This window comes from Myotis brandtii, unplaced genomic scaffold (assembly GCF_000412655.1).
Source record: "Myotis brandtii unplaced genomic scaffold, ASM41265v1 scaffold1612, whole genome shotgun sequence".
In the NCBI taxonomy this organism is placed as follows: domain Eukaryota; kingdom Metazoa; phylum Chordata; class Mammalia; order Chiroptera; family Vespertilionidae; genus Myotis; species Myotis brandtii.
The window spans coordinates 1,240,552-1,255,840 of NW_005355890.1; the positions used below are offsets into that span (position 1 = coordinate 1,240,552).

The 15,289-nt window shown below is 44.9% G+C and overlaps 1 protein-coding gene across 1 annotated transcript in view; it reads left to right on the top strand.

The window, feature by feature from the left end:
• The window catches only part of TMEM131 (transmembrane protein 131), a 272,545-nt gene extending 257,474 nt beyond the window's left edge, over positions 1-15,071 (top strand). Inside the window, exons 38-43 of the mRNA XM_014536436.1 lie at positions 6,361-6,526; positions 8,142-8,263; positions 8,364-8,460; positions 9,764-9,861; positions 10,816-10,976; positions 14,022-15,071. Coding sequence (XP_014391922.1) covers positions 6,361-6,526; positions 8,142-8,263; positions 8,364-8,460; positions 9,764-9,861; positions 10,816-10,976; positions 14,022-14,303 — 926 coding nt within the window. The 3' untranslated portion in view covers positions 14,304-15,071. The remainder of the gene's footprint in view (positions 1-6,360; positions 6,527-8,141; positions 8,264-8,363; positions 8,461-9,763; positions 9,862-10,815; positions 10,977-14,021) is intronic.
• The last annotated feature ends 218 nt before the right edge of the window (positions 15,072-15,289 follow it).

The following is a 15,289-nucleotide window of genomic DNA, read 5'->3' on the forward strand; positions in this document are numbered from 1 at the left end:
AGCAAGCCTCCTGTTCGCTTCAGCTGCCTGGCTGCCGGCCGCCATCTTGGTTGGCAGTTAATTTGCATATCTCGCTGATTAGCCAGTGGGAAGGGTAGCGAAGTTACGGTTAATTACCATGTTTCTCTATTATTAGATAGGATATTTTAGGGAGAGGGGGAGGGAGAGAGAAACATTGATGTGAGAGTAAAACATCAATCAGCTGCCTCTGCCACAACCCTCAACTGAGCCACATCAAACAGGGCAATTCACATTTCTTTACCTATCTTGTTTCTCATACAGGTATAGTGTAATCATTTTCTAAAAATTCAGTTTACTCTCTACTTTACTCACATCTTTTGCATAAACAACCTACTTTGAAATTTTCATTATTTTCCTCACTAGCTTTTTTACCTTGTTCTCAGATTTCCCCTGCATTCAGTCATGACAGCAGCATAGTCTACTAAAATAAGGTAGAGGTCCTTGCCTGAAATGCAGTCTAACCTCATCTCTCGAACGTCTCCCATCTCGAACAGTTCAGTTCTCAACCAAGTTGTTCACAAAAACTATGTCTTCATTGTCAAACCAAACTTCAGTTTTCCTAGACCTGACAACCCTTTATAACAAAAAGCGTCTCTCGGGCAACAAAGAAAGGAGAGAGTGCTTTTGTAACACAATTTTAAAACAAAAAGACCATCAAGAATGCTGATGTTGCTAAGGGCGGGAAAGAAACAATGATCACAGACAATTGAAGAGTTAGGAAAAAAGAAAAGCAGTTAGCCAGTGACAGCATTTTGGAGGCAGTGATATCTGAACATGCGAAGATGCCGCATACTGACCTGAAAGACACCCTTGGAACAAGGCTAGTAAGGGGGTGGTTTGATAAATTTTAGAAAAGAAGTGTTTACTTATAGATTAAACAGTACATTAGACAAGTACTGTATATAAGAAAGGCTAAAACGGAATCATTGGGGGTCTGGAATGGATTAATTCAATTTACATTCTTTCTAATGGGAGAAAAGGATTGTTTTTGAACAGATCACTTCTCGAACAGCCTTTTGGGATGAATTAAGTTTGAGAACCCACATTCCACTATAGAAGACAACAGAGACAAGCATAGGCAGGGAACTGATGGTAGGATTTAGGATGAAGAGAGGGCCAGTCTTAGGACTGACTTGTGTACACTCACCACAGAGTTAGAATAAACTCACATTTGGCTTGTTTGCACTAATGATAAAATCAAGGTTAAGCAAAAGATTGTTCAAGTTGAGGGGGAATGTAAATGTAGAGTGGGTGATTGAAGCCTCCATAGTTTGGATAAGGGCTAAGAACTTGGAATTGAGGTGAGGGGTACAGGTGTGGGCAGTTCACAAGGGGATAGGTCACTCCTAGTGATGTTGGAGGTCAGAAAATGTGTCGTGTAAGAGGTGGCGAGGGAAGGGTCAGAACGATTGTACAAATACTGAAGGACCTGCAGTGAAGAGGTGATATCAGAGAGGCACACTGCTGTGGGGGCTTCCAGGGATAGCAGGAGGGTGGAGAGGTTTAAGCGGGGTTCATGCGGGAGGTGGCGTTGGAGATGGACCCTGAGTGTGGGCGCCAGGTCAGCAAACAACACAGCACAAGAGGGAAAGGATTAGCCATGTGGTCAAGGGTGACAGTGGGTGAGGTGGACATAAGGACAGTGCTAAGGAGCCAGCACCATTGAGGAGGGTCGGGAAGAACTCTGCAACAGTCACCAAGTGGCTTCCAAGAGAAGCGTGCTTTGCTTGGTGGTGCCATAAGGGGGCCTTGACACAGCCAAGGCATGTGTAGCCTTATCTCGGCCCTGAGCCCTAGGGGTCTAGGGAGACGCCTCCTATGGAGGAGAGAATGACACGGAAGTAGAGCCTCCGTGAGAGCAGGCTTCAGTCTGGAAGTGAGGCCCTCACAGGAAATCGGAGCAGAGCACTCTCCTCACTGTACACAGGACTTGCATGGGGCACAAAAGGCCAGCCAGGAGGGTGAAAGGGGAAAGCGTCAAGCTGAGCAGAGCTGTTTTGGACAAAGATAAGAAAAGAGGGCAGTGGGGTTGTGCAGTTGTGCCAGCGTAACTAGGTCAGTGGGCAGCCTCAGAGACGGAGCCATGGACTGAATTCAGAGAGGCCAGAGCGCTTTCCTTACGCTTCCCCATATCACAGTCCCTGGACCAGCACCCAGGTACACATGGCGATGCAATGGGATCTTCCTTTTGGCTTATTTTTAAAAAATTTTTTTTACATTTTTATTTTTCAATTATAGTTGACATACAGTATTATATTAGTTTCAGGTGTACAAATTAGAAATTTTTATAAAGTGATCACCCCAGTAAGTATAATACCCCTCTAATACCATGCATAGTTATTACAATATTGACTGTATTCCCTATACTGTACTTTACATGGGAATATTTATTTATAACCGCCGATTTGTTCACCTTTTTCACCCATCCCCTAAACCCCCTTGCATCTGGCAACCATCAATTTGTTCTCTGTATTATCAGCTTGTTTTGTTTGTTCATTCAAGTTTTTAGATTCCACATATAAGTGAAACCATATAGTATTTGTCTTTCTCTGACTTATTTCACTTAGCATAATACCCTCTAGGTCCATCCATGTTGTCACAAATGGCAAGATTTCATTCTTTTTTATGATTGAGTACTATTCCATTGTATATATGTAGCACATCTTCTCTATCCATTTGTCTTTCAATGAACACTTAGTTGTTTCCTTATCTTGGCTATCGTAAGTAATGCTGCAGTGAACATAGGAGTGCATGTATCTTTTCAAGTTTATGTTGGGATTTCCTAGAATAAATACTCAGAAGTAGAATTGCTGGGTCATATGGTAGTTCAATTTTAATTTTTTGAGGACCTTCCATAGTGGTTGCACAAACTTGCATGCTCACCAACAGTACACAGGGTTCCCTTTTCTCCACATCCTTGCCAACACTTATCTGTTTATTGATAACTAGAGGCCCAGTGCACGAAATTCATGCACAGGTAGGGTCCCTAGGCCTGGCTGGTGATCAGGGCCGATCAGGGTCTTCTGGCTGCCGGCCGGGGCCTCCCTTCCCTGGCTGCCAGCTGGGGCTTTCCTTTGTTCCGCACCGCCCCCTAGTGGTCAGTGTATGTCATAGCGAGCAATCTGTCTCCTGGTTGAATTCCTGTGGGGACAATTTGCATATTAGGCTTTTATATAGAGAGATAGCCATTCTGACAGATGTGAGGTAGTATCTCATTGTGCTTTTAATTTGCACTTGCCAGATGATTAGTGATGTTGAGCATCTTTGTCTGTTGGCCATCTGTGTGTTCTCTTTAGAGAAGTGTCTATTCAGGTCCTCTGCCCATTTTTTAATCCAGTTTTTCGGTGTTAAGTTGTGCAAGTTCTTTATATATTTTGGGTATTGACTCTTACCAGATGTATCATTAGCAGATACCTTTTCCTATTCAATAAGTTGTCTTTTCATTTTGTTGATGGTTTCCTTCACCGCAGAAAATGTTTAGTTTGATGTAGTCCCATTTGTTTATTTTTAGTTTTGTTTCCCTTGCCCAAGGAGACATTTCCAAAAAAATATTGCTAAGACTGATTTCACAGTTTACTGCCTACATTTTCTTCTAGGAGTTTTAATGGTTTCGGGTCTTAAACATTTAAGGCTGTAATCCATTTTGGATTCATTCTTATATATGGTGTAAGAAAGTAGTTTAGTTTCATTTTTTTCCACGTATCTCTCCAATTTCCTTCCCAACTAGCACTTTTTGAAGAGACTGTCTTTACCCATTGTACATTCTTGCCTCCTTTGTCATAGATTGACTATATAAGTGTGAGTTTACTTCTGGGCTTTCTATTCTGTTCTATTGATCTATGTTTTTATGCCAGTATCATGCTGTTTTAATATCAGGTAGCATGATTTCTCCAAGTTTGTTTTTTCTCAAGATTGCTTTAGCTATTCAGGGTCTTCGGTGGTTCCATGTAAATTTTTAGATTATTTGTTCTAGTTCTATGAAAAGTGCCACTGATATTTTGATAGGGATTGCATTGAATCTTTAGATTGCTTTGCATAGTATGGACATTTTAATGATTATGTTAATTCTATCTATGAGCATGGTATAGCCTTCCATTTATTTGTATCTTCTTTAATTTCTTTCTTCTGTGCTATATAGTTTTAAGAATACAGGTATTGTATCTCCTCAGTTAAATTTATTTCTTGTTATTTTATTATTTTTGATACATTTGTAAATGGGATTGTTTTCTAAGATAGTTTGCTATTGATGTAAAAAAACACAACCAATTCTGAATGTTAATTTTGTATCCTGTTACTTTTCTGAGTTCATTTATTAGTCCTAATAGTTTTTTGGGGGGGGAGTGAAGGGGCCTATATATAGTATCTTGTCATCTGCAAATAATGACTGTTTTACTTATTTATTTCCAATTTGGAGGCCTTTTATGTCTTTCTCTTGCTTGATAGCTCTGGCTAAGACTTTCGGTACTATGTTGAATATAATCAGTAAAAAATCGACATCTGGTCTTGTTCCTGATCTTAAAGAAAAAGCTGTCAGCTTTTTACCATTGAGTATGTTAGCTATGTGTTTGTCATATATGGACTTTATTATGGGGAATGTTCTCTCTATCCTCACTTTGCTGAAAATTTTTATCATGAATTGATGTTGGATTTTGTCTAATGCTTTGTCAGCATCTATTGATATGATCATGTGACCTTTATCCTTCATTTTGTTTATGTGGTGTATCATATTGATTTATGGATATTAACCAACTTGGCATTCCAGGAATAAATCCCACTTGATTGTGGTGTATGCTCTTTTTAATGTATTGCTTAATTTGGTTAACTAATATTTTGTTGAGGATTTTTGTTTTTATGAGGTCTATTGGGCTATAATTTTCTTTATTTGTAGTGTCTTTATCTGGTTTTGGAATTAGGATAATGCTAGCCTCGTAAAATGAGCTGTTGAGCCTTCCCTCCTCTTCTATTATTGGGAATCATTCAAGAAGGATAAGTGTTAGTTCTTTGAATGTTTGGTAAAATTCACCTGTGAAGCCATCCGGTCCAGGACTTTTTGTTGGGAGTTTTTCTTATTACTGATTCAGTTTTGTTGGTGGTAATCAGTATGTTTAGATTTTTGTTTCTTCCTGATTCAGTTTTGGAAAATTGCATGTTTCTAGGAATATATCCATTCCTTCCAGGTTGTCCCATTTGTTGGCACATAATTGGTCGTAGTATTTTCTTTTTTTTTTTTTTTTTAATACTCACCTGAGGATATTTTTCCATTGATTTTTAGGGAGAGTGGAAGAGAGGGAAAGACAGAGAGAAACACATCGATTGGTTGCCTCTTGCATGTGCCCCAACCAGGGCCCGGGCTGGGTAGGAGTCTGCAACCAAGGTACATGCCCTTGACTGGAATCAAACCCAAGACCCTTTGGTCTGCAGGCCGACGCTCTATCCACTGAGCCAAACCGGCTAGGGCCATAGTATTTTCTTACAACCCTTTGTATTTCTGTGGCCTCAGTTGTCACTTCTCTTTCATTTCTGATTTTATTTGGGTCCTTTCATTTTTTTCCTGATGAGTCCATCTAAAAGTTTAATTTTGTTTATCTTTACAAAAAATACAGCTCTTGGTTTCTTTGATTTTTTTCTATTATTTTAGACATTTTTTTATTTCTGTTGTGATCCTTATTTTTTTCCCTCTACTCACTTTGGGCTTTGTTTGTTCTTCTTTTACTATTTCTAATTTAGTTGTCATTTTGATGTGGTCATGGGAGGAGGCGAGTGAGCATGGTGTTTACTCCACCATCTTGATCAGAAGTGGTGATAACTTTTTCTGATAAAGGTGTTATATGTGTTTCCATTTAGTGAGTGCAGAATTTTTGTTTTAAATTTTTTTAAATAGCTGTGTAGACATTACCCTAGAGGGCAGCAGGAAGATATTAGGAGTTTGTATTCTTATAAACCAGGGACCAGGAACAGCACCTTACTAGGTGTGCCAGGTCGCGGGGTATTGTATGATGAACTGAGAGGGGGAAGGGGGGGCAGTTGCCACAGTGATTTCACCTGCCATCCCTGAGGGACGTGGGAGACGGGGAGGAAGAGCAGGCCTGTCCTGAGGTCCTGCACAGCTCAGCAGAGACAGGCCTCACTGGTGCTTCCGGGAGCTCCTGATGCAGAGAGAAGCTCCTTCCCTGTTTTCTTTAAATTTTGAACAGAACACACAGAAAGGTTTAATTATGTTTTTCTTTGTAGGAGCACTTGAGTTCTGCATAGTACCAGATGGAACACCAAAAGTAAAAGTAACTGATTTTGAAGAGTAAAGATATCACATTAATGAGACCTTTTATTTTTACTTTCCAGCTACCGATAGTCTTTATAAACTTTCTCTGCAAACCCTCAACGCAGACATTTTCTTAAAACAACGCCAGACCTCACCAACACCTGCCTCTCCGTCTTCGCCGGCGGCACCGTGCCCGCTTGCATCCCGCGGCAGCTACAGCAGCATCCTTAACAGTAGCTCCAGCAGGTAGGTTCACTGGTCACTTCCTAGACCTTGAACAGGTAAGTGCTCCAGAAACCTGCGGCTCACTCCCATTAAGTGGAAACGTCTGTGGCCACAGACTGCTGTCCTGTCTCGCTTCCTACATCTGTCGACAGCTCACCCTTGCTCTGGGGCGGTTCCCCTGGCTGCTGTCGTACTGTTGTCTGGCCCAGCAGTGCCTCCTTCCATCCCTGGGCTTTTTTAACCCATCAACTGGAAAAGCATCATTTAACTTCTTAGAATTATGTTCTAATTCAAGAGTGAATAAGCACACTACATTAAATGAAGATCTACAGATGTCCTGTGAGTTGAGGGAATGGCTTTGCGGCCCATTTATTTTGCTCTATGGCAGTTAGCTTAGCAGTTAAAAGGGCAGGGTCTTGAGGAAGTCAGCTGTAGGAGGGGACGTGCGCACGGCAGGCAGCCTCCTGACAGGCAGGTGGACACCTCAACTGGTGCTCCTCACTAGAGGCACAGCCGCACTCGTGTTGGACTGACTTTCAGGGGAACAGTCACCTCAGTGGTCGCTGTAACCACCTACCAGTTCTTCCCTTGCGCCAGCACTGTTCTCGGCACCACACAGCTGTCACTGCGCTTCATCCTCCCGGCAAGCACAGTTAGGTCCTGTCCCCACCCCTGCTTTCCACAGGAGGCAGCGCCTGCCGGGAGCTGCAGCGTACCTGCACAGTGTTTAGCTCTTGCCCAAAGAGGCAGCATCCAGAGTCTGGGGAAGCCACCCTGCCTGGGCCCTTGTCACCGTGAGCTCCTTAGCCTGTCCTGATAGGGGAGGACGCTTTCTAAGAACCAGTTTGTCATGTGTTGTCACCTGCCAGGACCTCACATTCCACTCCTTGTTCACTGCCTAATGGCTCCCTTTCTCATGTCCTCTAAAACAGTCTTTCCAGTCCCTAAATTGTGACCCTGGTCTCTTAGACCCGTGGTCGGCAAACTGCGGCTCACGAGCCACATGCAGCTCTTTGGCCCCTTGAGTGTGGCTCTTTCACAAAATACCACGTGCGGGCGCGCACATACAGTGCGTCTGAAACTTCATGGCCCATGTGCAGAAGTTGGTATTTTGTGGAAGAGCCACACTCAAAGGGCCAAAGAGCCGCATGTGACTCGCGAGCCGCAGTTTGCCGACCACCGTCTTAGACTGGCCTTTATTCTCTTACCTTTCCCCCACAACTTTCTTTTTTTTTTTTTTAAATATATATATTTTATTGATTTTTTACAGAGAAGAAGGGAGAGGGATAGAGAGTTAGAAACATCGATGAGAGAGATCGATCAGCTGTCTCCTGCACGCCCCCCAGTGGGCATGTGCCCGCAACCAAGATACATGCCCTTGACCAGAATCGAACCTGGGACCCTTCAGTCCGCAGGCCGACGCTCTATCCACTGAGCCAAACCGGTTCGGCGCCCCACAACTTTCTTCTTTTCCATCTGGCTGCTCAGTTGTAGGTCCCAGCTCATTTACATGAGGCCAGGCCGTGCCTCATGGGCTGCCCTGGGCCAACCACAGCCCTGAGGCAGTGCGCCTCCAGGCCTCCAGCAGGCAGTGCTGACGAGGAATTAATTACTCTTCCTTTGCTTCTTTCTTCAGTGACCCAAAAACCAAGCAGCCAAGTGGAAGCAAAAACAAATTGACAAAAGCAGCCTCCCTCCCTGGCAAGAACGGCAACCCCACGTTTGCTGCAGTCACGGCCGGCTACGACAAGAGCCCAGGTGAGTGGCCGGCGGCGGAAGGCCTGCCTCAGCGGCTCAGGCACGGTGGGATGACCTTGGGCCGGTTTGCCTTTGATTGATTCAGAGTCCATTGTTACAGGTGGGAATGGCTTTGCTAAAGTTTCTTCAAACAAAACAGATTTTTCCAGCAGCCTTGGCATTGCACACACTCCTGGTGACAGCGATGGCTCAGACAGGTACAGTAGACCATTCTTACTCATGAGAAGGATGGACAGGGTTCTCAAGTCAGGTTAGCATTTGTTGTCCATCCACGTGTTCCAGGCATTTCTCCCCCTAGATCCGTGGTCGGCAAACCGCAGCTCGCGAGCCACATGCGGCTCTTTGGCCCCTTGAGTGTGGCTCTTCCACAAAATACCACGTGCGGGCGCGCACGTACAGTGCGATTGAAACTTCGTGACCCACGCGCAGAAGTCGGTATTTTGTGGAAGAGCCGGTGTTTTGTGGAAGAGCCACACTCAAGGGGCCAAAGAGCAGCATGTGGCTCGCGAGCCGCGGTTTGCCGACCGCTGCCCTAGATTACAAGTAGGCATTTGTCAGAAGTGGTCCAGGCTTCTAGGGGCTTTTGTCTGTTGGGTAGAAGCAGAGAGCCCGGTTGCTGTGCTCCCCCCATAGCTCCCCTGACAGAGGGGAGGCGGTGCACACGACCTGTATAACCCAGCGGAGAGGGAGGCTTATGTCCCCATTTTAAATCTGTTCTCATCCTTCTCCGTTACCATGGTCTCCTGTGGGGAAGGATGTGATCTGGTAATTAGATATAGAAGAACAAACATGTATTTGAGAGGAAGGAAATTGGAGCAAATACTGGATAATTTATACTAAGTTAGTGGACATGCCTCTCTCTTGACCCAGAGCACCTGATGGCATGCAGCCAGTGCCTCGGTTTATCTTCCCAGATAACTGACAACAGTAATAATAAAGGCTGTCAGCAAGCAGAACCCAATTTTACCTGCTTGGCACTAAAGGGAAATGAGTCCTGGATTTTAAGTCTTTCTTTATCAAATAGTAACCCTAAAGAAATAAATCTCTTTTTACTGCAAAACTTGCTTTGAACCAGGCTCTCAGCTTTTTTTTTTTTTTTTTTTTTTTTTTATGTTTTTACTGATCTTAGAGAAGGAGGGAGGAGAGACAGAGAGAAAAAGAAAGAAACACCAATTGGTTGCCTCCCTGGAACCTGGGCATGTGCCCTGACCAGAATCAAACCAGCCACCTTTGGGTGCATAGGACGACACCAGCCAGCTGAGCCACACGGGCAGGCAGGCTCTCGGCTGGAGGAGGAGGAGGAGGAGCCCTGGAATTCTCCGTGCCTTCGCTCCTCTGTGGTTTGGACTGTTTTTCAGTTCTGCCCTTTCTCTTTGTGTTTAATACTTGAGCACCCCCAGTTGAAGCAGTGTCCCCCTTTGTGAAGCCATACTTAATGAATCGGTTCTGCTAACCCTCATCCATTCTGTGTTGCATTTTCTTTCCTCTTGTAACGTTCAGCTCGGGTTTGTGGAGTCCCGTCAGCAACCCCAGCAGCCCTGACTTCACACCCCTCAATTCGTTCTCCGCCTTTGGGAATTCTTTTAACCTAACTGGTGGTAAGTGTTTAACACTAGACCTGAAATTAATAAGCCTGTGGATGAGGAAGGAAGGAAAACGAAGTCTAGTTTTATGTGTGGAGAAACACTGAGATGGAGGGGAAAGTGTGATTGTTGTTAGTAGACATTTTTTAAAACAGTGGTTCTCAGCCTTCTGGCCCTTTAAATACAGTTCCTCATGTTGTGACCCATAACATAACATTATTTTCGTTGCGGCTTCATAACTGTAATGTTGCTACTGTTATGAATCGTAATGTAAATATCTGATATGTAGGATGGTCTTAGGCGACCCCTGTGAAAGGGTTGTTTGACCGCCAAAGGGGTCGCGACCCACAGGTTGAGAACCGCTGTTTTAAAAGATGCATTTCTTTGTACCTGCTGTCAGGCACCAATAGACATAAACTATGTGGGCTGACCTTGGGAAGTGTATCTGTCCTTGCTGTTTGGACAGGTGCTTAGGGGCCCAGCACAAGGCTCTAGGATGGGTCCCCTCCCATTCTCCGCTCAGCCCAGAGGTGCCGTGGAACAGGCTTGATGCTGTGAGTCTCGATTGGGTTGTGCTCCACAGCAATTACTTAAGAACTTCTGGGAAGGATTCTGTCTGAAAAGTGATTCCTGGCCATTCTGGGGCACCTTATGTTTTCTTGCTGCACAGAAGTAGAGACCTCATGAGAGTTCCGCACCAGCTGAGATTGGAATGGTAGAGTTGGGAGGTAGTTGCATTTATGTCATCCAGTTGATGGGTTTGGGGAAAGTATTCCAATGGTGTGCCGTACGCCTGAGTTCCTGGGAATATCCCCCTCCCTCTCGGGAGTGTGTGGGGAGCTAATGAAGTCAGTGTGAGGACTCCCAAGTGACAGCAGTGCGATGGGGGCCACTAGATGAAGGCCCCATCCTGTCCCAGTGAGCATGACAAAACAAAATGCGGATTTGAAATTGTGTTCTTACTTTCAGAAGTTTTCAGCAAACTCGGGTTATCTCGGTCGTGCAGTCAGGCCTCACAGAGGAGCTGGAATGAATTTAGCAGCGGCCCTTCCTACCTGTGGGAATCTCCAGCGACAGATCCCAGCCCCTCCTGGCCAGCCAGTTCCAGCTCGCCAACCCACACGGCCACGGTCAGTACTCGGGGCTCGCTCATCACCACCGCCACAGTTACAAGCACAGAGAATGGTGTGGGCAGGTTGGGTTGTACTGTTAGTGTCTGTCTTGCTGTGTCTTCATATCTGCCAAAGTGGCCCGTCAATATCTGTCGGAGCCACTGTAGGCAAGAACTTACGGGAGAGGAGGCTTCTGGTCAGGATGGTGGAGTAGGTGAATGTTGTGCTCGCCTCGTCCCAACCACATCAGAATTAACCAAATCTTAGAGCAACATCACTGAGAACCACCTGAAGACCAGCTGAAGAGAGTCCTGTAAGTAGGATATGAAGAAGCCACCTCCAGACTGATGGAGAGGTGACGGTACAGAATGGCAAGGGCTCTCCTGAGGAGTGAGGGGTCCAGCCCGACATGGGCTCCTCAGCCTGGAGCCCCAGTGCCAGGAAGACGAGTCCCCAGGGCACGTCTGTGAAAACCAGCGGGATTGCGTCTAAGAGAGACACGGCTCTTAAAGGGCCTGTGCAGAGATGCACTCACTCCACACTCTAGCACAGGGGCAGCCACTCAAAAAGCACTAGGGACAAAGTGGGAGGGACTCAATTGACTGGCTCTAGGGGGAGGGGGAAAGAGGGGAAGGGGGAAGGGGAGGGGCAGCTCTTTCAGAGACGGAAGTGCTAGCAGATGTCATAATTCCTTTGTTGAGCTCTCCCCCCAGCCAGCCAGCCTGGCACCAAATCCGAGCCCTTCATTAGCCTGGCTAACAAGGTTCACCCCACCCTGGTGATTCCCTGAGACCCTGCCCCACCCAAATCTCCTGCTCAGCCAAACCTCTTGCAGGGGCTCCTTCACACAAGCAACCTGCTTGGCTTGCGCTGCAGACTCCTAAAACCTCTCAAAGATCTTCAAACCCCATACCAGCAGGCGGGCTTTGATATACCCAGTACCTGCACAGTGAAGGAAACCAACAAAATGAAATGACAACCTACTGAATGGGAGAAGATACATCTGAGAAGGGGTTAATATCCAAAATACATAACTCACACAGGGAGGGGCAAAAGTAGGTTTGCAGTTGTGAGTACAGAAATAATTATTAATTATTGTATTATTTTCCATACAATCAAATGTAAACCTACTTTTGCCCCTCCCTGTATAATTAACACACACACACCAAAAAATATCCAATTTAAAAATGGGTAGAGAACATGAAGGGACATTTCTCCAAAGAAGACACACAGATAGCCAACAGACATGTGAAAATATGCTCAACATCACTAATCATCAGGGAAATGCACGTTAACACTACACACCTGTCAGAATGGCTGTCAAAAATATTAGAAGCAAATGTTGAAGATGTGGAGAAAGGGGAACCTGCATGCATTGTTGATGGATTGTAAATTGGTGCAGTCACCATGGTAAACACTATGGAGGTTCCTCAAAAAAATTAAAATTGGAACAACTATACAATCCAGCAGTTCAACATCTGGGTATTTATCTGAAGAAACCCAAAACATGAATTCGAAAAGATATATGTGGCCGTGTGTTTATTGCAGTATTATTTACAATAGCCAAGATATGGAAGCAACCTAAATGCCTATCAATAAACAAATGGGTAAAGATGCGGTACATATATACACTGGAATATTACTTGGCCATAAAAAGGAATGAAATCTTGCCATTTGTGACAGCATGGATGGACCGAGAGGGTGAGAGTGCTAAGTAACTCAGACAGAGAAAGACACCATATGATACCACTTATCTATGGAATCTAACATACAAAATAGCCCAGCCAGCATGGCTCAGTGGTTGAGCATCGACCTATGAACCAGGAGGTCACAGTTCGATCCCCAGTGGGGGGTGTGCAGGAGGCAGCTGATCAATGATTCTCTCTCATCATTGATGTTTCTGTCTTTCTCCCTCCCCCTTCCTCTCGGAAATCAACAATATACTTTTTAAAGAAAATACAAAATAATAATTAAAAAAAACAAATAAACTCAGATACAGAGAACAAGCAGGTTGCCAGGTGGAGGCTTTGGGGGTGACTTTGGCTTTGTTCTGAGACGCACATGTGCCCTTACATGAGCTTCCTGGTGTGCATTTGTTCGATTTTCAGTAAAATTCTTCTGCAAAAATCATGTTCTAGAAAAGCAGTCTCACTAAGGGAAATAATTATTGGTCTCAGCTTTCACAAAATTGTGATAGAAAAGCATGATCCCACTGTGGTCACTTCTTCATCCGCAGGAGAACTAGAGAGAGAAGCAGGGTTTATCGGTGCCGATTTAACTGAATAGATCCTAAGGTGTGTCTCTACTTGTCATTGTTTGGCTTTAGGTTTCCAAGCATCTCAACCTTCTTTAAACGGGTCAGTAAATGTCTTAGGCTTTGTAGGTTGTGCTGTTCCGGTCGCACCTGTTCACCTCTGCCATAGCGTGCCCAGCAGCCAGGGCAGTACCTGAGCAGGGGGTGCGGCTGGACTCCAGCGGAACTTTCTCTACGGAAACAGGCAGGGCTGGACTTGGCCCCTGGCTTAGTCAGCCAGTCCTTGTTGAAAATGTCACAACCAAGCTCCCCATTCCCCACCCTCATCTTCACAAAACAGACGCGAGCAGGGCAGGCTTGTGCCACTCGCTGCTTTCAGATCCTTCTTGCCCTGGCCAGTGTACTAAGTGGTTAGAGCATCAGCCCATGCACCAAAGGGTCGAGGGTCCAATGCCAGGTCAAGGGCATGTATCTGGGTTGTGGGTTCAATTGCCGCCCTGGGTGGGGTACCTGTGGGAGGCAACCAGTTGATGTCTCTCTTTCTCCCCCCCCCCCCCCCCCCCCCCCCATTCCTCTCTCCCTTCTACTCTCTTTAAAAAAAAACCAATGGAAAAAATATCAAGTGAGGACTAACAAAAAATAAAATACCACAGTCATCTGCTCAGATTCTGGGTGGTTATACATACAACACATTTATAATAACATGACAGATGCCGATGGCCCGGCCCCTGTCCCAGCAGAGCCTTCAGCACTTGGCCGCCGCCTGCCCTTCTCAAGCCTGACGCCCTGTTGTCTTTTCTGTTTTGCAGTCAGTCCTTGGCAACACCAGCGGCTTATGGTACACCCCTCCCTTCAGCAGCTCGATCTGGTCCAGCAACCTGAGCAGTGCCCTCCCTTTCACCACTCCAGCAAGCACGCTGACCAGCATCGGCCTCATGGGCACAGAGAACGCTGCTCCTCATGCCCCTTCGGCCTCCAGTCCAGCTGATGATGTGGGACAGACCTACAACCCATGGCGGATATGGAGCCCCACAATTGGAAGAAGAAGCTCTGACCCGTGGTCTAATTCACACTTCCCTCATGAGAATTGAAATTAGGCAAAAAAGAGAAAGTGCAGGCCCTCGTCTAGATCATGATCTGCCAGTTTCTGAGACATCTTTCTAAGGCTCTTCCTGCTGTAGCTCCCCACTCCCCACCCTCCTCATCTTCACAAAACAGACTCGGGCAGGGCAGGCTTGCACCACTCGCTGCTTTCAGATCTTTCTTGCAATTATGATCATGAGATTTGCTGTTTGCTTTTAGAGAAAAGTCTGGACTCGGTCACAAACTTCAGTAAGACCTGTACATCTGAAACCTTAACTGCTGTCAAGTTGCCACCGCCTGTCTTTCTTCTTCCATCCTTTATCTGTAGGAACACAAATCTGACATCACAGCTGAAGAAATAATTTGAGTTGATTCAGAAGTCCTGGCATGTGACAATTTTATTAAACTACCAGGGTTGGTTTTTTATAATTTCACAATATTATGCGCCAAGATCTAATTTTAAAAATGTATGAGGACTTTGTGCTGAAAAATACAGAGTATTTTTTTAAAATAAGGCTGTCCTGGCTTAAAAGCAGATTACAGAAATGTGAGTCAAGCTGAAGAACAGAGAATGAATGTAAAAACATTCAGTAAGACCATATGCATTTTCTGTGCTATTTGTACTTGAGGTATGTAACATTTGTATACCTGAATTTATTTTAAAGATAAACTGAAATGCACATAGCCAAGTCTTGAGATACAAGATTGAATGTGTATTTCTTAAAAATACAACTTTGTGTTGTACTTTGAAATAAATGATGCTTTTTTCAAAAGCCTTGAATTGTTGTGTGCCTTTTTTTACATGCAAGATGTATTTATTTGGATTCTCTCACACCCAGGTAAGCCATGCTATCATTTACTTACTCTGTGGAATTTGATTTGTCATGGCTGGAACCCTGTGCTCTACTTAAATTCTGAGTATTTCCATGGTAGTCACCGAAGGTCCTTGATAGAAAAAAGTTTACATATTTAAAACTTACTTTTCCTTTCAACT